This window comes from Orcinus orca, chromosome 3 (assembly GCF_937001465.1).
Source record: "Orcinus orca chromosome 3, mOrcOrc1.1, whole genome shotgun sequence".
NCBI classification, from domain to species: domain Eukaryota; kingdom Metazoa; phylum Chordata; class Mammalia; order Artiodactyla; family Delphinidae; genus Orcinus; species Orcinus orca.
The window spans coordinates 172,861,426-172,887,556 of record NC_064561.1 but is presented as its reverse complement, the minus strand read 5'-3'; the positions used below and the strand labels follow the sequence as shown (position 1 = coordinate 172,887,556).

General features: G+C 47.1%; 1 protein-coding gene and 1 long non-coding RNA gene across 11 annotated transcripts in view; one reads left to right on the top strand and one right to left on the bottom strand.

Annotated features, from left to right (window-relative positions):
- Positions 1-388: 388 nt before the first annotated feature.
- Positions 389-24,367, top strand: OTULINL (OTU deubiquitinase with linear linkage specificity like). 3 transcript variants are annotated; one of them, XR_004485629.2, is made up of 9 exons: positions 393-587; positions 15,581-15,740; positions 15,825-15,856; positions 15,963-16,054; positions 16,822-16,971; positions 19,656-19,784; positions 20,709-20,978; positions 21,789-22,089; positions 23,858-24,367. XR_004485629.2 is itself a non-coding variant. In XM_033436571.2 (8 exons), the coding sequence occupies exons 1-8, from the start codon at positions 524-526 to the stop codon at positions 21,960-21,962; spliced, it is 948 nt and encodes a 315-aa protein (XP_033292462.2). In that variant the 5' UTR covers positions 389-523; the 3' UTR covers positions 21,963-24,367. The 3 variants fall into 3 exon arrangements, 2 of the variants coding, with proteins under 2 accessions (XP_033292462.2, XP_012390175.2); XM_033436571.2 differs by having other exon boundaries at positions 389-587; positions 20,832-20,978; positions 21,789-24,367; XM_012534721.3 differs by having other exon boundaries at positions 21,789-24,367.
- Positions 21,488-26,131, bottom strand: part of LOC117203055 (uncharacterized) — a 59,093-nt gene continuing 54,449 nt past the window's right edge. For 7 of the 8 annotated variants that reach the window (XR_007476696.1, XR_007476697.1, XR_007476698.1 and 4 more), the window contains one exon: positions 22,574-23,192. This is a non-coding gene — a long non-coding RNA (uncharacterized LOC117203055). Of the gene's footprint in view, positions 21,816-22,573; positions 23,193-26,131 lie in introns of those variants that run through there. The other variant, XR_004485630.2, reaches the window with a different exon arrangement.

Below are 26,131 nucleotides of genomic sequence, written 5' to 3'. Positions count from 1 at the left end.
AACGTATGGGCCAGGGAAGGGAATGCTGTAACCTTGCCATGAAAGGAAAATGGGACCAGTCCCTCTCCCACACCATCTCACCCACCAGTCTTCCTTCCACTCAGTGGGCATTCGATATAAAGTGCCAGGGAGGTCGTAGGACCCGTCCAGGTGAAAGCCCCAGGATGTTTCCCGAGAAGCGGCGTTTGCATCCCAGCAGTGTCTTTCCCACCCCCGCCCCGCGGAGCACCAGCGGCTCTGCGCAGCCCGGGCTGGCGACCCAGAAGGCGCAGAGACCCCGCCCACCCCTAAAAGCCCCGCCCTCTTGGCCCCCGCCTCCGCCCCCGCCGCGGCCTCCCATTGGTGGCCCGGTGTGTCAGTCGACCAGCGGGCTCCCGGGGCGGCAGCTCAGGCTGCTGTCCCCTGCCGGCGCCTCTATCGCACGCCAGCCGCCGGGAAGAGAGACGGGGCGCCGGCCGGCTGCCGCCGCGTCTGACAGACTCACCGGTCGAGGCTCCGCGGCCATCAGCAGCACGCGGCCGCCATGGCGGCGCGGAGGAGCCCTCCGCAGGAGCGGGAGCGGCAACGACCTCGCGACTCCGCCGCAGGTGGGCCCGGGGCCCGGTGAGGCGGGGCGGGGACCGCGGGCGCCCGGGAAGCGGTCTCCCCGCCGGCCGTCGGCGCAGCCCTGCGTTGGAAGGTTCGGGGCCCGCCATCCCAAGGGTGGGAGGTCCTGGGCGCCCTGCCCGGGGCGGGGAGGGGGACGGGCTGCAGGGTTTGGGGAGGCCGTCGGGGGCGGGGTCGCCCCTCAGTGAGGAACTGCGCCCTCGGGCCGAGGCAGCGAGCGACCCTCCGAGGCAGAGCTGGCGGGTTCCTGGAAAGAGAAAGCGGGTCCTGCGGGCTAGGATGCGTTGCGGCGGCGTGAGGTGCCCCGGCAGCGGCTGGGGTCGGGCCCTGGCGCCCACGAGCGCCGGTGTCCCCTTCTCGGTGTCCCCTCCGAGCCCTTGATTGTTGTCGGAGGGAAGTTGACGGGTTTCGCGCTTTGCTGGCAGAGGATGTGGCCGACACCTTCGCAGCAGTCGAGACTCGATGAGCAACAGAGAAAACTCTGGCTTTTGAAACAAAAATGTCACCAGGGACAGGAGCGGCAGCACAGTATATGGCACAGGTGGCCGGGGTCGCCGCGCGCCACCTGTGTCGCGGTGTCTCTGCCCTCTGCGTGCGTAGCGGGGCCCTCACCGGACGAGTGAAGGGTGCTTTCCTTCCCATGCTTTCAGCCCCAGGTCTGAGGAAGATGAGCTGCTTCTCAGTTTGGAGCACATTCCCGATTGTGTATTTCCCTGGAGGCCACCCGGGGGGTGAGAGCCCACTGGTGAATTTGGGGAGCACGCCTGTTCCAGGTGCCGCAGCGTCACTGGGAAGCTCCTGGGACTGCTTCTTAGTCCGGATTCTTGGTCCCAGCGGGAACTTTTGATTCACACAGCAAAGTGTCGGGTGTGGTGAAAACAGCCCGGTTCTAGGAGACAAGACATGAGTTCTAGACATCCTTTTGCCCAGGACTGCGGGCCTCGAAGCTTCTGGGTCCTGGTCCATAAAATGAGGGCACTGGGCTAGCTGATCCATAAAGCCCCTCCCAGTCTAGAATTCTGTGGTTGACATATCTCCCACCCTCAAAAGTTTGGAGAATGAACTCATTTTCAACCTTTCTGCACCTTGGATTCTTATAGAATCCTGGGGGTGTATCCATCTGAACTTTTTCATATGTGATTTTCTTCCCTTCTCCCTGTGTTGTTTCGGTGGAGCAAAGCTGGAAGCGGAGGTGGGGCACAGCTGGGAAAAGCTGACTGGGGGGCGCGGAAGGGTATCTACTTTTGGCTTAATGTAATTGTCAGGAATTTTCCCTTCCACGGCACCAGGTTCAAGGTGTGCAGGCACTGTGAGCGCAGAGAGAATTCTTTCCTCAGCTCCAGCCTAAAGGGAAACATTTTCCTTCCTTAAAAAGTAGTAGTTTGAGGGCTTAGGAAAAGGAAAACCAACACTGCAATTGAAAACACATGCCCGCAACAGAGCCTACAAGAGAATGTTTACAACCAAGTGGTTCACAGTTGCTATTTTTTGCCAGCCTGTTTGTCACTTTTATACTTCTACTCTTACGTTCCTGTGAGATGGATTAAATAGCAAATAAAATGTAAGTTTTGGCACCATGTGTTTTAGCTAAGTAGAAATTCTTGATTGGCACAATGACTGAATTTGAAAGTGAACTTTCACCTGGCTCCCCGGAGCAGGTGGGTGCTGTCCTATGTGTCTGCAGCCCCCAGCGTTGTCCCTGCCACAGTAGCAGTGGGTATTGGAGTTCTCTTCTCGGTGCTGGACGCGGAGACACTGCCCATACATAGTCTTATGTAATCTCTACAACCACTGTCCTGTGATGCTCGGAATGGTCACGGAATTTCCTCAGAGTTTCCAGCTAGTAAGTGGTGCCGGGATTTAAGCCCTGGCGGCCTGGCTTCTCCCGCAGCACGTTCTTAACCATCGCCCGCTTCTGTCTCCTAAAACAGTCAGGCTTATACCTGGGAGCACTCTAGGTTCCAAGGGTACCTCATCGCAGTTAAGCTGTTCTAAAGTAAAGTTGGCTTATCAACGTAATACAATTGTTGTTGCTCAAGGGAACTCACAGGTGTGTGCCCGGGAGAAAAAGTCATCGTTATCGAGCTAAAACTTCCTACACGTGTTTTTCTTTATATGTGGCTCTGAAGTCTCTATGTACCATTTAAAGGAGTTAATGGACTAGTGTATCTGACCTTTCTCTCCTGCCCACTTGAATCCTCTGGTCCACGTTCAGTTACTTAGGACAATCTGTTCTCAAGATGGAGGTTATATACACATTTATTGATTTGTAATTAATTGAATGGAAGAACACTTAAATGTCATTTTACAATAAGTCAACAGGGAGAAGTTTTTGTTTATACACTCATTTTTCCAGTGATCTTCTGTTCTAGTCATACTCTATTCTTCTACTTTTTCATTTAACTGAGCCGGAATAGACGTGCCATCATGTTTAAAATAAGAGGAAGATAAAATGTTTATGTTCATTTCTAGGAGACTAAGGACGCTTGTCTGTTAGTACTGTTGCTGGGATTCCCAGGCAATAAACAACAATCCCAGAAACCGTAGCACGTAAGATGCTATGCTCAATAAACCTCTGAATTAAGAATTTAATAGTGAGTCTTCCAGTGTTGATTTAACCAGGTGACTCTGACTTTGAGTTTACGTGGAACTGTTGGATGTTAGATACACAGTAATTTAAAACACCTTATTAGCTCTGTCTCTGCTTGCCAGTGTTATTGATTTTTATTGAATATTAGTTAGGGTTAGTCTTCTGGCAGAGGGAGTAATAATGTATCGATAATTGGAAGTTAGCTTCTCAAGAGTCCTCTCCCAACTTAGAAGCAGAATCCCAGCCCACTTCCCTGAGCACCGGCAGCTGCCCAGATACCTGGGTTTGGCCTCTTGGGTGGGGTCTGAGTGCCTGCGGCCCCCAGAGCCACAAGATGCCTTCCCGACCTGGCCTGGCCTGCGGGGCGCCTGCACTCCGGGTGGGCTCTGTGCCGTGGGCCCACCTCAGAGGTCAAGCTGGCCGTCAGACGCTGAGGCCCAGGCGGCCGGAAGGGACCCAGAAGACCTGGGGGTCCCGGTCTCAGCCTGTCAGGCTGTCCTGGAGGCACTGCCCAGATCTGGGGGGGCCAGGAGCGCAGGACCACGCCTACCCCTTTCTGTAAATCTTGTTAAATGTAAATCACATACAGCTGTCTTTTTCACTGGGGTGGGGGGGGGAAAGCGTCCTTCCTTCTCATGTGCCCATACTGTGGACCTGAGCTCCTGTTCCCCCCAGGCTTGGAGGACCTCATGGGCACAGGCTCGTTCCCAAGTGGCTCAGGAGTGGAGGTGGGTAGGGGCGCGGGCTTTGAACCTTGTGTGTCTCTCCCCTAAGCCGGGGCAGAGAAGGTTCCCCAGAGCGTCTTGTCTCCCAAGTTGAAGAGAAGTGGACTGAGCTTCTTCCCTGTAAAGAGAGAACCTTTCCCTGGGTCTTAGAGTGACACCAGGCACATCGTGGGTATATTTGTTGATCTGCGACAAGAAGGCCTCAACTTTGCTGTGAGATCTCTAAAGTGACAGGAAAACAGTGCTCTGTGTCTTCCAAATCGCCTGCCAGGATAGGTCGAAATGCTGTGGAAGAAGCAGAATGGCTGAGAGGACGGGAGAAGTGGAAGAGATGGCCAGCCAGGCCGGCTTGGGTGAGGACAGTCAGTCGCCATCCAGTTGTGAAGGGCTGAGTGGCAGACCCAATCAGCTCTGTGTCATTTTACCTGGTATTTAACAAATGAACTGGGAGCTCAGTTCGTAGCTAAGGCTGGCCTCGCACCTTGAAATGCAAACGTAGCCAATCGAATTATTAATATAAATGTTGGGTCCCTCAGTTTTGCACCTGAAGCAGTGCAAGCCTTGGGTGCATCGATTCCTTCCTCTGAAATCTGAAATAAAAAGAAAACTCTCTCAAACTGAGAGTTTATTAGATCAGTTTTATCCACGGTGTATCCCTCTCTTTTGTTTCTTAAACATTTGTTAAACTCAGTTTGGGATACTCAGCTGGTTGTCATGACAGAGGACTGGTACAGCCACTGCTTATAGACCTACCTTGTACTGCACTGGTCCTCATGCTTGGATATTCCAGCATCTTCTCCCACATATACCTCATTGATTCATTCAAAGTGTGGAGCCTCTAACATGTGAAGGTACAATTCTCCTTTCCCTCCCCACTCCCCCAGGCTCCTCAATCTTCCTCTTTTATTTCTTGCTGTCATTTAGAAACTGGGGTTCCACGCAAGCCCTTGCGGAAAAGACTCTTTATCAAAATTCTGCTTTCAGGTCAGCTGGTGTAATAGACATGCAGACCTAAGCACGCATGTCTCAGGGGTGAAGTATTTGCTGGCATTTGTCAAGGTCTCATGTGTCTTCTGTACGCGCTCAGGCGTCTTTCCTGTAGTGCAAGTTTTGAGTGATGTTTTGAGTTTAGTTGAACCTCAGTTGTTTCACAACTGCTTAAAATCCTGTGCCTGTACCACAACGTGACCATTCCACTAACATAACTCTGAAACATGTTAACATAAAGAGGCATTTGGAGGAGAATGGCGCTGAGTGGCCTGGCCTCCTTGTGTTTGTTTATAGGGGAGGAAGCTGAGGTCCAGGTTGCTCGACTGTCTAGGACCAGACCTGGAGTTGAGTTCCTGACTCCCTGGGGCCCGCTCATTCCACTGCCCTGAAGCCATCCCACGAGGTGACCGCTTCACAGCCTCACTTCCTGCGTTATATTTACATGAGTGTATTTAAGGGAAGGGAAAACAAGAGTGGTGGCTCACCATTTCTCTTTTTTCTTTTTGCTTTGCTTTTTTGTTTTTTTGCCATGCCACACGGCTTGTGGGACTTAGTTCCCCAACCAGGGATTGAATCCGCACCCCCTGCGGTGGGAGTGTGGAGTCCTAACCACTGGACCGCCAGGGAATTCCCACACCATTTCTGACATGCATGTTAGAAGTCAGAAGGGACCAGCAAGAGAGAGGCTGTTAGGCAGGATTAGGTATGGTGGAATAACAGAACAGCCCCAAATAAGTGAATTAAGTTTATTTCTTTTATGGCAAAGCTCAGACATGGCTCCCCAGGGCTGGAATGGGCTCCGTAGTGTCAGAGGCCCAGGCTCCTTCCACTTTGTTTCCACCCTGCATGGGTTTCACGCCCACAGCTACTTCCTGATCCAAGATGGCTGCTGAATGTCAGTTATCACACCTACATTCCAGCTAGTAGGGAGGAGGGAGGGCAAGGAGTACACACTCCTCTCAACAGAACCTTTTGAAAACTGCCCATAACACTTCTTGGCCAGAATTCACTTACATGGCTCTACCCAGCATGTAGGGACGGTGGAATGTAGCCTTTATTCTGAGTAGCTAGGTATCCAGCCAAAGTCAGGATTCTATTCCTATGGAAGAAGAGAGAACAGATACTGGGGTTGGCCGGCAGTCTCTGTCATGGAGACATGTGGACTGGATTCTGACTACATCGATTCATTTCATTTATTCAACAAATATTTATTAACTATCTACCATGTTTCTAGGGACCAGGAAAGCAGAGAGAAAACAGACACAGTCCCAGTCCTTAAGACATTTACCTACACAGGGAGACAGACACTAATCAAACACAAACACAGTTGTATAAACTGTGACGAGTGCTGTGAAGGAAAAGGACACCGTGTGCTGTGAGAGAGTTAGCAGGGATTTGACCAAGCCTGGGGGTTGGGATTGGGTCAGAGAAGCTTGGCCCCAGGAAGTGACATTTGAGCTGAGAGCTGGAGAATGAGTAAAGTGAAGAGTATTCCAGATGAGGGAAGAGCATGGGCAAAGGCAGGCCGGGAGGCAAGAGTGAGCCCTGATGGAGGAACTGAGGGCCGCCAGTCATCCTGGAGCCAGAGGAAGAGGTGAGAGAATAGGGAAGAGTCAGGGTCAGACCAAGGGGGACCCTGGAGGCGGGGTGAGCACCCGTCCTGGTTTGCCTGAGACCAAGGATGTCCTCGGACGAGGAGCTTTTCAGCACTAAAACTGGGGGAGTCCCAGGCAAGCCAGGAGGAGTTGGTCAACCTCCCCGGAGGTCACATTAGTAGTTGGGTTCCTTGATTATTAATTTCAGCAAAGTTCTTTTTTAGGTAGGCATAGATCCCAGCCTTGGAAAAATAGCAACTGACTAGTAAAAGTAGCCCCACCCTGGCCAAAGGGAAAGAGACACAAAACACAGGCAGCACTTACTTGTAGCTGGATTACATGACCAGTGAGACTATCTGGCATGATTCCCCTCAGGGTAATTTTGGAAATCAGTTGGCACGTGATAGTATATTTGAGCTAACAGAAACAGCCGAGGGCGGAGGAAGCCCTGACTCCGGAGCAGTGGGTCTCATCGCCAGTGATACACTGGAATCACCTGGGAGCTAAAGAAAAGCCCGGCGCCCAGCCAATAGATAGATTCTCCACAGGTAGAGCCAGGGCAAGGACGGTTCCCTCTCGGTGGCGGTGCCTCCCAGGCTCTGGTTCCGCTTGAATCGCTGGGGATCTTGTAGAACATAGATTCTGCTTCCACGGGGCCCGAGGATTGTCTTTCTGAGTGCCCAGCTGGTAAGGATGTCGCTGTCAATAGACTTTGAGTACAATGCTCTATAATGTTTGGCGAGTTTGTTTGGAAGCCTCTGGTTTCTTTTCAGGGGAGCAGATCTGAAGGACCACGTAAAGGTAGGTGGGTCCGCGAGGGCTAGAGACTAGGGGAGGAGGACAGGGAGCCTCCGCCCTGGGCTCCCATCAGTGGTGGGCCCAGCCCGACTTCTCAGTTGGTTCCACCAGTGGCTGGGGCTACGTGGTGAGGCCGGTCCCTGGTTACAGGAAAACCAGCTCTCCGAGGCCTGTGGCTAGGATGGTGCAATAGGCGTTGCCCCATTACTCTCTTACTTGTTTAGAGGCCTTTCCAGATGACTCCACTGGCTGCCAGGATGTGGGTCCTTCCTATAAGTAAGAAAAGCCAGAAAGATTTTTGAATAGGAGATGACACGTCCATTGAATGTAAAAAAAGATACAAAAAACAAACCAACAAAACACACACACCATTGGCTTCAGAGCGGAAAATGGCATTGGAGAAGGGAAGCCAATTAGAAGGATGAGTAACCACTAGCGACAGAGGCCAAATGATTCTGATTAATGGAAAAATCACTGCAGCGAAAGTGGCTTGTCTCAGGGTGTACCTTATTTCTCTCTTGGTCACATGTTCATAAATGATCTATTTTGGGATGTGGAAGACAAGCTTAATTTTTAAAGGCCTAAGAGTTGAGACAGGGACAGAGCACCACGGAAGCCATGACAGGTCAGAGCAGTGAACCAAGTCCAGTAACGTGAAATTTAGCAGGGCTGTGTGTCAGCTCCTGGGTCGAAAAAGCACAGAGCTTGCACACGCGATCTGGATAACCCCTTGCTTCCCTTCCCAGGTTCTGAACTAACTAAAAGGTGGACATGGAAGTCAGGGATTTTTAAAATGCCGGCTCGGTGATAAAATCCCTATGTCTTAGTCATATGGCCAGATGGGCTTGCAGGCAGTGCCTGAGCTGTACTCTCCCCTCAAAGGTCAGGCCTCCCTCCCAGAGAGACAGCAGCCCCAAGGGCACCTCTCGGCAGGCAGGCAGATCCTAGTGGAGAGGAGGGGGCTAAGCTGAGCACAGGGTCTTACACCTGCCATCAGGTAAGTCTTCCTCCCTCAAAAAAGAGGAAGAGGAGAGGGTAGAGGGGTGGAGGCCAGCACCAGATCTCCAGGACAGTTCTTCCACCTGGAGGTTTGAGGACAGTGGGATGATAGCACCTTTTCTCTCTCCCCCTTCAGCAGATGGGGAGATGTGCTCCAGCGACAGGTCTAAACGGCTTTAGGTTGATGGCAGGCTGAATACTAATACAATCGCAGGCCAACCACGGCCCATGGGCCACATCTGTCCCACTCAGTTTTTATATGGCCTGTGACCTATGAATGGTTTTTACATTTTTTAATGGCTGGAAAAAAGATCAAAAGAAGAATACCATTTCCTGACATGTGAAACTTATATGAAATTCAAGTTTCAGCGTCTGTAAAAAAGTTTTCTTGGAACACCACAGTACCCACTGTGTACTGTCTGTTGGCTGCTTCCCCTCTGTCGGGGACGATCTGAGTGGATGGGACGGAGACCAGATGGCTGGCAGTGCCGAAAATACTCTCTGACCCCACACAGAAAACTTGCTGACTCCCGATGGAGCATGAAGAAGTGGTTACGTGGCTGAATTCTCTCCCGCTTGGTCACACCCAGGACAGTGTGTTCTGACCTGCGGTCTCACTCTGAGTGTGGGGTGGGTGCCGAGAAGAGTGACCGGGATGGTGAAGAGACTACCCCCCTGCCCCTCGCCACCAAATCATGTCAAGTGAGGCCTGGTGGAGAGAAGGGGGAGTGTCTGATCTAGAAGAGAAAAAGGCACAGTGGGAATGACAGCTGCCTTCCGAGTTCATGCTTATTAATTATTTTGAATTCTTGGAAGAGAATTACTCAGGAAGGGCAGTTGTGTAGTTAATTCAAAGGGCTCTGACCTTGAGTCAGAACATGTGGGTTCAAGTTCAGGCTTCTGCTTGCTTTCTCTGGGCTTCAAAGATGAAGTGTGCATGTGACAGCTCATCAGGTGGCCAGGTCCACAGTGAATTAAGCTTCAGCTTTCACCTCAAAAGTGCTTTCCAGCCAGTGCTTTCCAAAAGGGGACACAGTCATGAATCCACTGAACTGGAACCCACCTGCAGTGTGGACAGCGTGTGTGTGTGTGTGTGTGTGTGTGTAGGGGGGAACCGGGGGAGAGATTCATTCTGCTTGAGGGCCTGGTGTGACTCAGGCCTTGGAGAACCAGTGGGATTCCAGCCCCTTCGGCCCAAGCATCCCGTGTTTCTGTCAAAGATCGTGTGGAGGAAGAATCAGACACGTTCCTCGTGACGCCAAGCAGCAACGATTCAAGTTGTGGTGACAGATCTGGTCACACCAACCGCTCGCCTCTTTGTTGAGACAAAGTGATTCATCTGAGGTCCTGCAGCTAGAAAATGGCAGAATAAAGACTGGGTCCCGGCCTTGTTCTGCCAGCCCGCTGTCTCCACCGGACCAGGGACAGGGAGTCTGCCTGGCTGGGTACAGTGACCTGGAGTTCTGGGGTCCCCGGAGCCTATCCCACCTACTGCTTTTGTAGTTGGGTGGGTTTTAAACCTCTGCCACATGGTTAGAAAATTAAAGTGACGGGTGGGACTTAACACACCGAACGCTGTGCCCAGTACATGAAAATACTCTGAGCTATGATGTTACTAAAAACACGCACACAGTCCCCTCAGTGTTTGGCAAGCAGCATTTCCTGCTGTGTTTGGTGACTCTTGGTCGGCAGGAGCCTTGGGTGAAGCGTGCCCAGTCCCACGGGACGTGAGATTGCACACATAGCCTTGTTAAGTTGGTTGCACGACAGGGCTACCCTTGTGTGTCTCGCTGGTCATGACTTTCGAGATAAAAACTTTCACGTTGGGGGTTCTCTTCCTCAGCGATACTGATCTTGTAGTTGTTGGTGATAGAACTCTACTAAGCGGGAGACCATTGTTTCTTAACTGAGCAGGATTAGTACCTGAAATTCCAATGTGTAGAAAGTCTTTTGACCTCACCATTTCAAAGATTTATTAAGAGGTTATTTGTTCTCTTTCCCACATAGCTGATTAAAAAAAAACAAAACCCAACTAACCTATGGTTTTGCACGAGCCAAGACCATTTAAACGCAGCCTTTCACTCCACTGCGCTGACTTCTCTCTAGGAGTCTCCCATTTGCTCTAAGTTATTCAGAAGCCTTGATGTCCTAACAGGATTTGTTCTGTATGTTTATCGCTCTGTTTGCATATTGCTTAGCTTATATGTTTGGACGAACGTACCGTATTTTGCTTTATTCTCGAGCCTCTGAGGTTCTCAGAGCTCCCCTCTGAGAGAGATGACCCACCTGGGCATCCAGCATGAGGGCCTCGTGTTAGCCGGACCCCGACAGCAGGACGTGCTAACCTGTGGGCCCGGGCAAGCTGACCAGTAGCCTTTCCTGACAGCAGAGCCTCGTGCCACCAGACCAAGAGCTCCCTGGGGCCAGAGCATGTGTCTTTTCAGTTCACTGCCTGCCAGCCTGGTGCCCAGCCCAGGGTAGGAAGAAGTAGCATAACCAAAGGGCGAGGGGCAGGAGGGAGGGGGGCTTCCCGGGCCGCTCCCAGCCCACTGTACCACGTGGCCTGTGTGTATCCCTCTCTGGGGCACCCCCATCCCTTCACCACTCCTGCCACAGAGAAGGGGCACGGCCGTCCCGGGCCCTGTTTGCTTCCTAACCCATCCATCTCTCTTGGCCACTCTTCCTACCATCTCCTGCTAATCAGCCAGAACATGGCATTGAAGCTGATAGAAATATCTGTTGTATTTATTATGTTAAATTTGGTGTTTTTCACCTTAAAGTTTTCAACAAGGTGATTTTCCCATGTTGTGTGTCTCGCTGCCCCTGCTGTCTCCAATGTCGAAATTAGGTCGCCTTTTCCACTGTTTAGCTCAGGCCTAGTCTCCGCCACGAAGCCCGCCCCGGAGCCCTTGTTCTCCTCCTCTGCCTCAGGAGATGTCAGTGGGCCGGACCCCGGGGGAGGGGGGGGACCCCGGGGGGAGGGGGGGGCAGAGGAGCCGAGGGCGGAGCGAGCTCCCTGTGCCGCCGCAGCCCCAGGGGTGGCCTGTGGGGCAGGGGCCGGGCCCCAGCCAGGCCCCGGGGCTCTCCCTGAGAGCGCGCCTGAGGCTGGGGCCAAGTGCTGTCAGGGTGATCACTCGGTTTCCTGGCTCCTCTGGGTCTTTTAAGTTTTGTTTTCAGGTTTGTTTTTTTCTTTTTGGTTTCCTGTTTGAGTGTTTGAATTATTTCAGTTTTGGTACAGTTTAGAGAACGGAAAAAAAAAAAAGGCTGAGTAGAATTTTACCACAAAAGAACAGTGGCTTCTTATTTTTTCAGTTCTAGTCAATGGTCTCATCTGCCACATGTAGTCTGAGTGATCACAGATCGGAGTTTAGCGTCAGATGGCCACACTGCTGGCTTCAGGAGGTTCTGGTGTCATTACCCAAAGGACATCGCAACTGCCTAAGGGTTGCCTCGGATTGTGTGGGTTGAGGTCTCCGCAGGTGGTAATGCTGATGACTGGGGGGATGTATAAGACCTAGTTCGTCCACTTTCCGCTGTCACAGGAATGCCTGGTGCCTCATGTATCACCTCATTTCAGCCACCACCCAAGCGGTCCAGCCCGAAAGGGTTAAAAAGAAATTTCATTTTTATCTCTTGATGAGCGTTAAAAAGGATCAAATCCATAATTCCTGGCAACGCTTGTTTTCCGCCTCTTCGTTGCCAAAGCCACCCCTCGTCCCCTACTCCCCTTGTTTCTTGCCCTTCTTCTCGCTCCTCTGTTTATTATGTTGAAAGACTGACTCCATGGTGGTGGAACTTCTCTCTTTTCCTGTTAGTCCAGGGGGCGTCCCCCAAGGCCAGCTCGCTGTTAGGCAGGGCACCGGGCAGGGGAGGGGAAGTTGGTTGGGTGGGTGCTGACTTCTCCCTGGCCGGTTGGCCGAGGGGGACCCCGGGAAGATTCTGACATGGAAGATCTTATCCCGTCTCGGCTGCTTTGGGGGAAATGAGATTTGACTCAGGAGATCATCAAAGCTGTGATCATGATAGTATTTTGCTGGGTGCCTCATTTATGGTGTTCTCCTCCTTGTCTGTTGTTTTGAGTTGTAATCCAGTTATTGACACATGCAGGAGAAATTTTTTAAACTCTCTTTTTAAAGAGCCTGGATTCCACTTGCTGTAGCAGAGCTGGCTGGGGATTCACTCAGCTCCATCATTCAGCGGCAGGGTAGGCAAGTGGGACAGCGTCCAGCTTCTGCATCGCAGTGCCCCGTGTGCTTGAATTCTAGCTCTGCGGCTTAGTTCATCTTTCTCTCCCTCGCAGTGTCCTCAGGTGATAAAATAATAATGAGCATGTTTTGGGTACTTGCCGTGTGCCCGGCCATGAGCTCGGCACTTTTCCCGACATCTCCTTGGAGCATCCCACAGCTCCAAGGGGGCCTCCGTGTTACCAGGGTAACGGCAGCGAGAGGAGCCCCTGAGCCACCCTGCGTCCCCGGCGCTGGGCTGTCCTGCTGCCCTCCCTCCCGGGGTTAAGGAACAGGCACTTGGGGGCATGGAGTCACCCACCCCGTGCACTGCAGGACCAGGGCCTCCTTACGCCACTGCGTTTCTAGGAGCAAATGAGACAATTCCTGTAAAACGCTTGCTGCAGGGCCTGGCACATAGCAAAAGCTCAAACTGTAGCTCTTTTAAACTGTCAAAGCCCCACTCCTGATAATATTTCCATATGAAGTTATGTGAATACCTCGGGGTTCTCTCTGAGCTGCAGCCCACTCCCCTGTGACCTCCTGAGTCCCACCTCCAGGCCGCTCCCTGGTACCCACACCAGCCCCCCTGATCTGCTCCCTGGCCCTTCTTGGCTAGTACCCGTGGCTGCACTGGGTAGAGTGGATGCAAGGAGTTTAGGCTCGTGTTCTTGGTTTGCGTGGGAAGAGGGTGTTCAGCCCTCACATGTTTTTTTCTGAGAAGTTGATCATATCGCTCTTTCTTGGGTTGGAGGTGGGTTTAATTTCAAGGATTAGGGCGGTAGGCTAGGGAAGTGCGTGCGTGCGTGTGTGTGTGTGTGTGTGCGTGCGCATGCACGTGTGTGTAGGTGTGAGGAGACCATAATCTGCGGTGGGTCCCCATGGAGGCCCTGGCAGCTGTCGAGAGGCCTCAGGCTCAGGAGAAGCCCCCATTTCAGGGGTCTCAAATCAAGTGCCCCGAGGGGCCGGGCAGTATCTTTTAAGAATGCAGCACGTCAATTGGAGTCTGTGTGCGGCAGATGAGAGCAGTGCCCCATGGAGGGGGCAGCAGCCAGCCCCCAGCCCAGTGACTGCAAGCCCTCCAAGTCCACACAAAAACCAGGATGACCCGGTGGGAAGCAGGCAGATGCTCCAAAAGGCTCTTCACGGAGGAAGAACTATGAACGTGTTACTGCAGTGAGAAATCATAACCGGTCCTGGGGTTTAGGGAAATGGAGGCTCGTACACGTGGCGGGAGTGTCAGCTGTTTGAGGGGGCACTTTGGCAACATCTGGAACATCTGGAAATGTGCACACCCTTTGACCCAGAGTTTCCTCTTCTAGAAATTATCCTAAAAGATACCGTGAGTCCACGAGGACTGTTGGAGGAAAATGTTTGTAAAAGTGAAAAGCTGGGAAACAATCCACATGCTCGTCAACAAGGCAGTGATTGTGTATACATATGATGCTCTCTCTTTATACTAAAATATTATACATTCTTTAAGGAGAATAATGTAGGCTTTAATAAAAGTCTGAATTATAGATGCAAAGGCATTATAGCTTACGGTTTTAAACAATTCATTAAAAACTTTGTACTAAGTATCTAGGTAGAAGTAAATACATAATTAACAGCCAATCAATTGTTCTAAACAGGTAAGTACCTGCTTTTGAAAATGTACTTTTCCAGTAAAGGGTACATGATGTCTCTGTCTCTTGTAAGCTTATTTCTTAGAGCTGCGTATGAATGTACAACGATCTAAAAATAAATAGTTTAATGGAATAATAAAAAAATGTACTTTTAAATAATTATAAACATGCATATTTTTATTTGCTGGTAACTTTATTTCTTTATTTGCTGGTAAATTCTTTCTTTATTGAGAGTGTATATATTTATTGAGAATGTATAGCAACTTTACTGAGATATGCATATCAGATATCCATGCGATCAAAAATGCTAAAATTGTAGATTCCGAATCCAGGAGGCTTTTACTACAGTTAATCATTGGAATTTTACTAAACCAATGTGCCAGGGAGGGAACTGTTTCACAATGAACCCCAGGAGGTGTGGCCACCATTCAAAAGTTCTCTTCCTCATTTGTACTTCAGCATTTTACATGTTCAAACATAATATAATTAGGAATCTGTTGCACATAGTAAAATATTGCAAGTACGTAGTTTGGGCTCTCCTGGCCTGTGAATTTTCTCTCCTGTCACATCAGGAATCGTAGTGTACCCTGTAAGCTGCACACCTAGCTCCATCCATGACTATTCTGAGTGGCCCACTTTCTGGAAACCATGTCTCTGTGCCTGCTGTCTGAGTCTCGTTCTGTGCATTCAGATGATGGCATGTGTTATGCCCCATAATGACCTAAGAGTATCGCCGTGGCCACACGGCAGGAGACCCCCCTGGTGTGATTGACTCCTGTGGGCTCGGTGCTGAGCAGACTCCCTTGATCATTCTTGGATTTAACAGATATTCTACACAGTGCAAGGCGCACTGTGCTAGTTCTTAAATGATTTCATTCCATCTTTCTCCAGCGAGGTCAGTATTTTTACTCCCGTTTTACAGTCAAGAAAATTCAGGGGAAGAGAAATGAGGTGTCCCACAGTCAGGCAGCTGAGTAAGTAGGAGAAATGGGTTTTAAATTCAGGTCTGAGGGATTCCGAAACCCATGCTGTTTATGTTCCCTATTCCTCTTGAATTCTGTGGAACAAAGATATCTTTATATATGACACTGATTATAGGAGAACTAGGTGTTTCTTTAATCTTTAGATTGAATTTTCAAATGCTTTAAAAAATGTTTATTTAAATCAATGATAAACTCTTTACAGGTAAAATTATCCAGTGTATCTTTTTTTTCCCCTTAAACAAAGCAGGCTTGTGTAATTGTGATGTATATTTATTTTACTTTTTATTGAAGTATAGTTGATTTACAATGTTAATTTCTGCTGTACAGCAAAGTGACTCAGACACATATATACATTCCTTTTTATATTCTTTTCCATTATGGTTTATCGAGTATATTAAATATAGTTCCCCATGCTATACAGTGTTATTATTATTAAATTTTTGTAGGAAATGACCAAGTGCACTCCTGGACACTCGTCACCAGCCAAGCCTTAGATACTGCGTGGAGAGTAGGAAAGGGGTCAGTGACACTGGCAGTTTCATTTCTGGTGGGCACCCTCTGCTACTTCAGAAGGCTACATTTATATTTAGGGCACCGGCTGAAAAGGTATGTGGCTGTCATCTTTAATTTTCAAAAATGCCCTTGCTGTTTAAAATAGAATTTTGATATTATCGTTCCCTTATCTTTTAGGTGGATTGGATATCTGCAGAGGAGATTCAAAAGTAAATATTTTCATGCATATGTTTCCTTATTTTTAAAGTGCAGAGAGGGTTCAAGAAGGGAAAGGAGAGGGAAAATTCACCACCTTGTATCTTTGATTTGGTCCAGGGAACCTCAGTGTGGAGGCAGAAGTTGATTTACTCAGTTATTGTGCAAGAGAATGGAAAGGAGAGACACCCCATGCCAAGCTGGTGAGGAAGGTGTGTCTGTTTATACAGCTCGTGGTGGGTGGAGAATTTGTGTGTAAAAATCGGGAAACACGCATTCCATTCTGCTTTACCAAATGTGGCACCAAGAACAACCGTGGCTCTCATTAAAAGCCAACAGCTGCTAGACATTGCCTTCAGGCCTTTCACCTAGAGCTAGTGCCTTCGAGGACTTGGGTAAATTAGGCCCGTAATTTCAGGACACTTGAGCGTTGTACCCTTTTCAGCTCCCTGCTGACCAAGCCCATGACCACATCTGCACATGCAGTGGAGACTTCTGTCCTTGAAGGGATTCAGGCGCCTTGACATAAAAGATTTTGAGGATTTTTAGAACTTTCCATCAGACCAATCTTGGTAAATATTCCCAGCAGTGCTGTCCAACCTTGTCACTAGCTAAAGCCAAAAAAAAAAAAAAGAGTGAGAGAGAGAAAGAAAAAGTACATTTAAATGACACTTTAGCATGGGCTTAAAAGTATATATAGTATTTTTCACTGTGTTCAAGTTGTAGACATCATCTCCCCAGAATGACATTTCCTGGCTCTGGGCTTCCAGGAAGTTACCAACTAAAATAGCACGACATGGACTCCATACACACAAAAGTCACTTGAAAATTACACGTGTTCGCATTCATAATTTATAATTGTTTTGTTTCTGTTGTCCACTTTATTTGGGAGTAACACCTGCTGAAGATGCAGTGGATTTGCTTTCTTTATTCTCTCATCCAGTGGAATTAAAGACAGCCTCTCCTCTCGTGCTCATAGGCTTATGAGGAGCTGTTTTGGCGGCGGCATATTAAATGTGTTCGACAAGTAAGGAGAGACAACTATGACGCACTAAGGTCGGTGCTCTTCCAAATCTTCAGCCAGGGCCTCTCCTTCCCATCCTGGATGAAAGAAAAAGATATTGCGAAGGTACGTTCTCACACCGGAAATTCGGGAAAGGTCACACTGATGGGGACTGCAACACAGATGCTCGGGGTCTTCTCTGGGTGGCTTTGTACACAGGGCGTCAGGAGACTGAAGGTCCTTTAGCCCAGTCCTCTGTCTCTCATGTCAGTTTGCAAACAAACCATCTCAGAAGGATAGTCGCACCCAATTTTGTTTGTTTTTAATGCCGGCATCTTTTCTGGAGAAGGGCATCTGTCCTTTATAAGTTAGGTGGTCTGCTAAAATTCACTTTTCTACTCTATGGTTATTTGAGTGTTGACAAGCTCAGTATGTAACCTCCATCCCAGAGAATCCCTTGTATCCCTTTTTGTCAATCCTTCTCTCACCCCCAACCCCAGGCGACCACTGATATGTCTTCTGTCCGTTTTCCAGAATGTCACATAAATGGAATTATTTGGTGTGTAGCCTTTTGAATCTGCCTCTTTCACTTAGCATAATGCATTTGCAGTTCATCCACGTTGTTCCATGGATTTGTAGTTCACTCCTTTTATTGTTGAATGGTGTTCCATGATATGAATGTCACATATTTTGTTCATCTATTCATGAGTTGAAGGACATCTGGATTGCTTCCAGTTTATTTATTTATTTATTTGGTTGCCCTGGGTCTTAGTTGCGGCAGGCGGGCTCCTTAGTTGCAGCTCGCAGGCTCCTTAGTTGTGGCATGTGGGACAACTCTTAGTTGCGGCACGCATGTGGGATCTAGTTCCCTGACCAGGGATCAAACCCGGGCCCCCTGCCCTGGGAGCGTGGAGTCTTAACCACTGTGCCACCAGGGAGGTCCCCAGATTGCGTCCAGTTGTTGACAATTATGAATAAGGCTGTTATAAATATTCCCATACAGGATTTTGTATGAACGTAAGTTTTCATTCCTTTTGGGTAAATACCTAGGCGTGAGATAGCTGGGTCACATGATAGGTTTAACTTGATAAGAACCTGCCAACTCTTTTCCAGACTGGCTCTGCCATTTTGCCACCAATAACGGAGTTCCAGTTGCTCCACATTCTCAGGTTTATTGTTTTGTTTTTTAGCCATTCTAATAGGGGTGCATTTGTGTCACTGCCTTTTGTTTGCATTCCCCTAATGGGTAATGATATTGAGCATCTTTGCATGTGCTTATTTGCCATCCACATTACCTCCTTGGAGAAGTCTCTGTTCAGATCTTTTGCCCATTCTTTTTTTTTTTTTTTTTTTTTTTTTTGCGGTACGCGGGCCTCTCACTGCCGTGGCCTCTCCCGTTGCGGAGCACAGGCTCCGGACGCGCAGGCTCAGCGGCCGTGGCTCATGGGCCCAGCCGCTCCATGGCATGTGGGATCTTCCCGGACTGGGGCACGAACCCGTGTCCCCTGCATCGGCAGGCGGGCTCTCAACCACTGCGCCACCAGGGAAGCCCCGCCCATTCTTTATTGGGTTGTTTGGGTTTTTTTAATATTGAGTTTTGAGAATTCTTTATATATTCTGAATATGAGTGCTTCATCAGCTATGTCATTTGCAAATATTTTCTCCCAGTCAGTACCTTGTTTTTTTCATTTTCTTAACACTTAAAGCAGCACAGTCTTACGAATAATCTTAATTTTTATTTGAATGTAGTATGCCTAACCACAGATGTACATTTAAGGATGGAGGAGCAAAGAAATATAAAGTATTTGCATATATATAACTACACATGGTCTATTTCCTTACCATCTTTTGTTTAGAGCTGTTTTTAGTGGTAGTTTAATTGCGTCTAGCGGTTAAGCGTGTGCTGTGTGCCAGCCCTGCTGCTAGTTGCTGAGGACAGAGAACTTAGCTGAGGCCCTGGGCTCCACAAGCTCAGCTGGGTGGGAAAATGGATCAGATACCCACAATGGATCAGATTCTTATGTATTCTATAATCTTATTTAGTCCCAACAAGAGTCCTGCAAAATGGATAGTACTGTCATTGATTTTTGACAATTGTCATTGTCTCCATTACAGTGGAGGATGAGGCTAAGAGGTTACATAAACAGTGCTGGGTGAGTAATCTCTCAGCGGGCGAGTGAGAGAGCTAGGTTTGAACCCCAAAGTGCATCCTTGTACAATCTACATTCCCCTGATATACTATGTTACTCTAATGGTGCTTGGTTAAAAATAATTTCTAAAAGGGTATACCTAGGAAGTTCGGGAAATGTTTTATCCAAAAAGATTGTTTCTGTAGACGTAATCTTCATTTAGGTTTTCATTAGTTGTGAAACTGTGAATTAAGAAGATGATCCAAATCACTTAATTCACAAATCTAAAACAAGACTATAGGGCTTCCCTGGTGGCGCAGTGGTTGAGAGTCCGCCTGCTGATGCAGGGGACGCGGGTTTGTTCCCCGGTCCGGGAAGATCCCACATGCCGCGGAGCGGCTGCGCCCATGAGCCATGGCCGCTGAGCCTGCGCATCTGGAGCCTGTGCGTCCGGAGCCTGTGCTCCGCAACGGGAGAGGCCACAACAGTGAGAGGCCCGTGTACCACCCACACACACACACACACACACACACAAGACTATATGTTTTTACTTAACTGTTGTTATAGTCTTTTAAAATGAAGATTCTGAATGGGATAAGATTATCTCCTGTGACATATTCCAAATTGTGTGTCAGACATGTTGAGATACTGATCACTGTTGGCATCTACTTCCTTTTTAAGCTTCCTGAAAAACTGCTCTTTTCACAAGGTTGTAATTGGATCCAGCAATACAGTTTTGGTCCTGAGAAGTATACAGGTTCGAATGTGTTTGGAAAATTACGTAAATGTGTGGAATTATTGAAAGCACAGGTGAGTCTTTAGGGGGGAAAACTAGGAATGAAAGCATGCACCCCACACACAGCCCCTTTTCTCTCATGCCAGGCATGTCGCTCTACGCCCCGCTAGTAGGAAGTGGGGCAGGAATGGTCTTCCAGCAGCTGACCACTTCCTTCCCTGCTCTTCTGTGTCCTTCCCAGTAATGAACGGGAGCGATGCTGTTCTACGCGATGATTACACCTATCACAGGCTAAGAGGGCTTTTGTGGACTGGCCGGGAAACCTTAACAATCACGTACCTCTGTTGTTTCCCCAGAAAAATGTGGTGCAAGGTCCAGACAAGGCACTGGGAAATGCCCTTCTGAAATGTGCCTATTAGTAACTTGGGGACAGGACAGATGTTATAATTTGACTAAGATTGTTTTTCCTGCTCTGAATAAACACAGATTTTAGATCGTTGAAATGAATCCTCCTTGGGAAATACCATTTCTGTGCCACGGTTTTCTGATCTGTAAAACTAAAATATGAATAGTCTTAACCCTGTACAGTTAGTTATTGTGAGGATTGAATGAGAGAATGCACGTAGATCGCTTTCTACTCCGCCCTGGCACACAGTGAGTGGTAAAGAAAGAATACTAATTAGTACTGTTCGTCACTGGAAAGTCCTTTGTGTAACCCAACACCCTTAGAGGCAGCTTTAGGAAACTGACCTGTTTAGTATTTTACCTAGTAGGTGGTGCTTTTTTGAAAAACTAGTTTAAATGAAATATTTTGTTAATGTAAAAGTAATAAGTACTTAGGGTTAAAAAAATCAGTGTCAAATGACATAAAATGAAAAGTTAAAGTTCGACTCCCCTCTATTAATCTCTGGTTTGTTTTATAAGTACTTTAAAAGTTATGCAATGGTGTATGTATTCACCGTTCCCGTTTAAGTTTCACTTTACATCTGTGTTTTTAGTGGACTGAATTTAGTGGAATTAAAGATTATCACAAGAGAGGAAGTATGTGCAACATCCTTTTTTCTGACGCTATCCTGGAATATAAACTTTACGAAGCTCTGAAGTTCATCATGCTCTATCAGGTCACTGAGGCTTATGAACAAATGAAGACCGAAAAGGCCATTCCCAGTCTTTTTCGACTCCTGTTTACCCGGGAAACCTCTTCCGACCCTTTAAGCTTCATGATGAATCACCTGAATTCTGTAGGTGACACGTGTGGACTAGAGCAGGTAAATGGGGCAGAAGAATCGTGTGTGTATGATGAAGGACGATGCTGGCAACACTTGAGCACATAGGTGTTTGTAGTTTGCTTTCAGCCATGATAAATCCAGCTGCAAAGAGGTGGCAGGTGGGTATGATTGCCCTCAAGTGAGGAAAAGAAGAGTGATAAACCTTCCTGCCCGATGCTGGCGGCTGCGTCTTTGCAGCCCTGTGGCTGGCGAATGGCAGTCCTGGGAGCATTCCTGACCTTCCCGCTGCCTCTAAGGTAGTAACAGGCTTTCCCACAACAGAGGTTACCCAGGAGGAAGTCCAGCTGCAAACTGAGGCAACATCTGGGAGAGCATTTGGCTACTTAGTGCAGACAAGTAGAAGTTACTGAAATTTTAAAAGAAGTCCAGACAATGCTTTCATTTCCCCATAGAAAAGGGCTTTCGTTTTGCTTTGCTTTGCTTTCCTTTTCTAGGAGGTGCTCAAAATCATCTGACATTTTAATAAAAATTGATTTAAGATGATAAAAAAAAACCGTTGGAAAAACAGTGTAACTTTTACTGTAAGCATTCCTTTTATTAGTTTTTATTTTCCAGGCAGCTTTCCCTGTGATTTCTTCACGCTACTCCCCAGAGACGTTTCTCTGCTTGTCCCCTGCCGTCCACGCAGCGGACATTCATTCCCCAGCTCTGTGCCCCCTCCCTGGTTCATGTGTGGGTCAGCAAATACATCATCATCTCATGAGCTGCAGAAGAATACTCACCCTCCGCTGGTGAGAGGTGGGAATTTGGAGATGTGTATCTGTGACCTCTCTTTCATCTCGTCCCCAGATTGATATGTTTGTACTTGGATACTCCCTGGAAGTGAAGATAAAAGTGTTCAGACTGTTCAGGTTTAACTCCAGAGACTTTGAAGTCTGCTACCCCGAGGAGTCGCTCAGGGAGTGGCCGGAGGTCTCCCTGCTGACCGAGAATGACTGCCACTATCACATTCCTGTCTTTTAAGTCTGCCTGGACCGGGCACCAGCTCTCGCCGGTGACAGTGGTCACACTTGCAAGTCATGTTTCTAGAAAAGCAAAGCTAGTATTGCTGCCATTGGAGGAATCGGGACCTCCCTCTACAGGATTACAGGTACACTGGACGGAGACCCACGTGCCTTCCCTTTGTTTCCAGTGATTTCCTCCAGAGCCCTTGCACTAATGCATTTGTGGGTTGGTGGTTTGACCATGTTTGTAAAGGCTCTGGTCATTTCACACACAACAGAGCACAAGGACATTTAGTTTGGGAAGAACAAGAACAGGAAGAAAGCGAGAAAAAAACAAGTAGGGGAAAAGGACTAAAGGGAAAGAATTGCTTTGTCTATAATCTTGATGTTCTTTGTTAAGAATCTTGTCTTTGACTGATTTGGGATCTTCATAAACATGGCCTTCTTTTATAAGCATTACCGTCCCAGGGATCTCTATGGTATATTGATTTTCCAGAACCATTCGATTAACTTTAAAATTGTGTGTGTGTGTGTGTATTTACACTCACATACACATAAACATGTATAATTTTATATATACATATCTAAACACATACTTACACATAGCCACTACTTTGTAATGTTGTACAATTTGTTTTATCTCTTTTTTTTTTTTTTACTATTGCATCTGGCCAGTTTAATATGTTTTATATAGCTCAAAAAGAGAAATTCTGTAGATTAAGGCAACTGAATGACAATTATTGTACTGTCACAAAAATATTAAACGGTATATTTAATGTGTATTTACATGTGTATCTAATGTGTGTATGGAGAATCCATCCAATCCCCAGAACCTGTAAATATGTTGGGTTAAATGGCAAAGGAGAATAAGGTTGCAGGTGGACTTAAGGGACTAATCCACTGACCTTGAAATAGGGAGAGGAGTCTGGGTTCTGCAGGTGGGCCCAACATAATCACAAGTGTCCTTAAAGTGGAAGAGGGACTTGGGAGAGGGTCAGTCAGAGGGAAGTGTGAGGTACAATCAGAGACAGATGCAACATGGCTGGCGTTGGTTACTTACAGCATATACAGGAAGAAAGTTACTGCAGGTTCGGGAAGGAGCCACAAGCCAAAGAACGTGGGCGGCCTCTGGAAGCTAGAAAAGGCGAGGGAACAGATTCTCCCCTAGAGCCTCCAGAGAGGAACGCGTCCCTGCCGACACTTTGATTTTAGCCCAGTGGAGCCCATGTCAGACCTCTAGCCTACAGACCTGTAAGACGATAGATATGCTGTTTAAGTCGCTAAGTTTCTGGTAATGTGTTACAGCAGCAGTAGACAACTAATATACTCAGGCTAACTAGCTTTTGATCATCTTTATTTTGGAAATACTTTTTCAGTTTATTTTGGTAATCTTTATTTTGGAGGTACTTTGCTCGTCTGTTTTAAATTTCAACAAATATTGAATACAAAATAACCTTTAAAATCTTGGCTAATGATCTACTACTTCAAAGTTACACATCCCTTCTAAGAACGTCTTAACATGTTTGACGCTAACGTTTTCTCACATTTCTATATTTTACTGTAAATAAAAAAGAGGTATGTTAAATGCTGTGGTGTATGAAAATAACATTCAGATTCTTCTGTAATGGGGACGATCACCTGTATGTACTACATAAGCCAGTGCTGTGCCTGCTGTCATTTTGTTTTCTGGGTGAAGAGCTGGAGAGTAACGAGCTCAGATCCAGGGGCTGTGCATTACCTTGACAGGCAGGCGAAGCAGTTGTTCTCACTAGATCTCTACAGTCCTTTCCTGCTTGGAGGCATCTGTGGTTGTGCATCACCCCTGTCATTGAATTGACACTGTTGCACGTTATCCCCTTGATGTGTTACCGTGACCAAGAAAAAATGAACTGTCCCTTCTGTGTTCACAAGCAGATATGATGACAGCCTGCAGCAGTTCTGCTGAGACTGATACACGTAGAATTGCTGCTCCGGACTCCTGGCTCCACCTGAGCCTGTCCAGGTATGTACCTGGCACATGTGTATTCCCACTGGCCTTGGCATCTCCTTATCCGGTGCAATGATTTCCACATCGATCCAGGACTGAAAGGAAGAACTTTTTCACAGGGATGGGCAGCCTATAACTCTGTGACATATCAACCCATGATGTTGGGAAAAGAATTCTTTAAAAAGAGGGGCAAGACCAGATTGTGGAAAACATTTCGATACATTTCGATACAATGAAACTAAAAAATAAAGACGACTTCTCAGTAGTTGCTGTGTTTTGGGAAAGCATCAAAACAGAAGATTTTAAGGGAAAAGGTACTGGGTGTTTTTATGTTTTTAATTCAGTTGTATAATTGAATGTAACAAACTAATTAATAGGAACTGCATATAAATTAGCACCACTTTTAAATGCCAACAGTAAATTGGAAGTGAATTTCCTGTGTGATGCCAACATTTAATGTCTCTCTAACCTTATAGGGTTCAAATGAGGAGAGGAATTTTAGCAAAAATGAAAACGTATGCCCTTGTCCTTTTTTGATTTTAGAATAAGTTTCTCTCTTAAATTTTGGCCATGTGTGTCCACACTGAGGGGTTGTATGAATATTAGTACAAGACTGACTTTTTTCTTGTGGTAAAATATACATAATATAAAATTTACCATTTTAACCATTTTTAAATGTTTAGTTCAATGGCATTAAGTACATTCACATTGTGCAACTATTATCATCATCCATCCTTAGAACTTTTATCTTCAAGACTGACTTTTTTGATAAGCAAGTTTAATTCCCCTGCCTGGTACCTGGATTTCTTTTCCTTTTCACTTTATCTTCCTATCGTGTCCTTCTAATCTATTTCCTCTAGCCTTAAAAGACCCTCAGTGTAAAGTCCAATGTGAGGGAGGTTTAGGTGACCAAATGAGTCATGCAAATTGTGTTTTGCTTTGTCTCCAGAGTAAAGAAATAACTACAGATGGCTTCTGGTTTCATCCTAGGAACACTATCATTTGAAAGGTCCCCAAGAAACTGTATTAGTTCAGGGCCACCTTAGTGACTGGAATTTCTTGGATGTGGGCCTTCACAGCCCTGAACCAAAGTCATTTCCACCCATGGGGGGAGCCAGGGGAAAGCCCCAGGGCCTTCTCTGGTGTACGGGAGAGCCCAAGACAGAGCTAGCACAGGTTCAGCCCAGCCTCCAGGAGAGAAGAGCAGCCCAGATCAGGGGCATTCCTGTTAATTTTCCAGGGACTTTCTGCAAATGGATTTTGGATGGAAATATTTGTTTTTGTTATATATCAGATGATTTTCTAATATTTGAATGAGATCTAAGAAAGACCATTTTAATTCTGTCCAAGCAGGCCTTGGGGAGGAAAAAAAAAAATCTAATTTATGAGTACTCTGAAAATGTTGGAAATCCACATTAAAGAAGGTATTTTTTTTTTTTTTTTTTTTTTTTTTTGTGGTACGTGGGCCTCTCACTGTTGCGGCCTCTCCCATTGCGGAGCACAGGCTCCGGATGCGCAGGCTCAGCGGCCATGGCTCACGGGCCCAGCCACTCCGCGGCATGTGGGATCCTCCAGGACCGGGGCACGAACCCGTGTCGCCTGCATCGGCAGGTGGATTCTCAACCACTGCACCACCAGGGAAGCCCTGTATTTTAACTGATAACTGACTTGATATGTGAAAACCTATACAAATAGGAATAAAGGAATGACTAATTCAGAATTAGTTCTCTTAAATAGCAAGTTTCTAAAGCTGTGTGATTCTCTTTATAAGAATGTGTTTCACACTGCTTAAGACTATGTAAATTGTTACTGTGTAAATTTTTAAAATATATATTTTTATAGATCTAAAACTTTAATGGTCTATTGGGTTGCTTGTCGTAAGTTGGATATTGTTTCATTACCTTAGTATAGACTATACTTAGCTTTCTATACTTTTATACTATATAGTATAGTATAAAGTATACTATATAGTATAAAAGTATATAGACTATACTTTTCTCTATAGTCACTCAGTTTCCTTCAAATCCCATTTGTCACAATGTTTGCTTTATAGTCAGACACAAAATTAAGTGGGTCCAAATGGTACAATCACTTCTATATTATTTGCTGAAAACAGTTGAGTCGTCCCTCAATTCACTTTGGTTTTAATCCTGTCATACTCCTCTAGGCTAAGAAAATGAAAGCTTATCTGGACTACATTT

Excerpts from the sequence above, each read along its gene's own strand:
- OTULINL (XM_012534721.3), top strand. The coding sequence starts at position 524 with ATGGCGGCGCGGAGGAGCCCTCCGCAGGAGCGGGAGCGGCAACGACCT. Across the intron at positions 15,741-15,824 it reads TTAGGGCACCGGCTGAAAAG|GTGGATTGGATATCTGCAGA; the intron begins GTATGTGGCTGT and ends CTTATCTTTTAG. Across the intron at positions 16,055-16,821 it reads ATGCCAAGCTGGTGAGGAAG|GCTTATGAGGAGCTGTTTTG; the intron begins GTGTGTCTGTTT and ends TCGTGCTCATAG.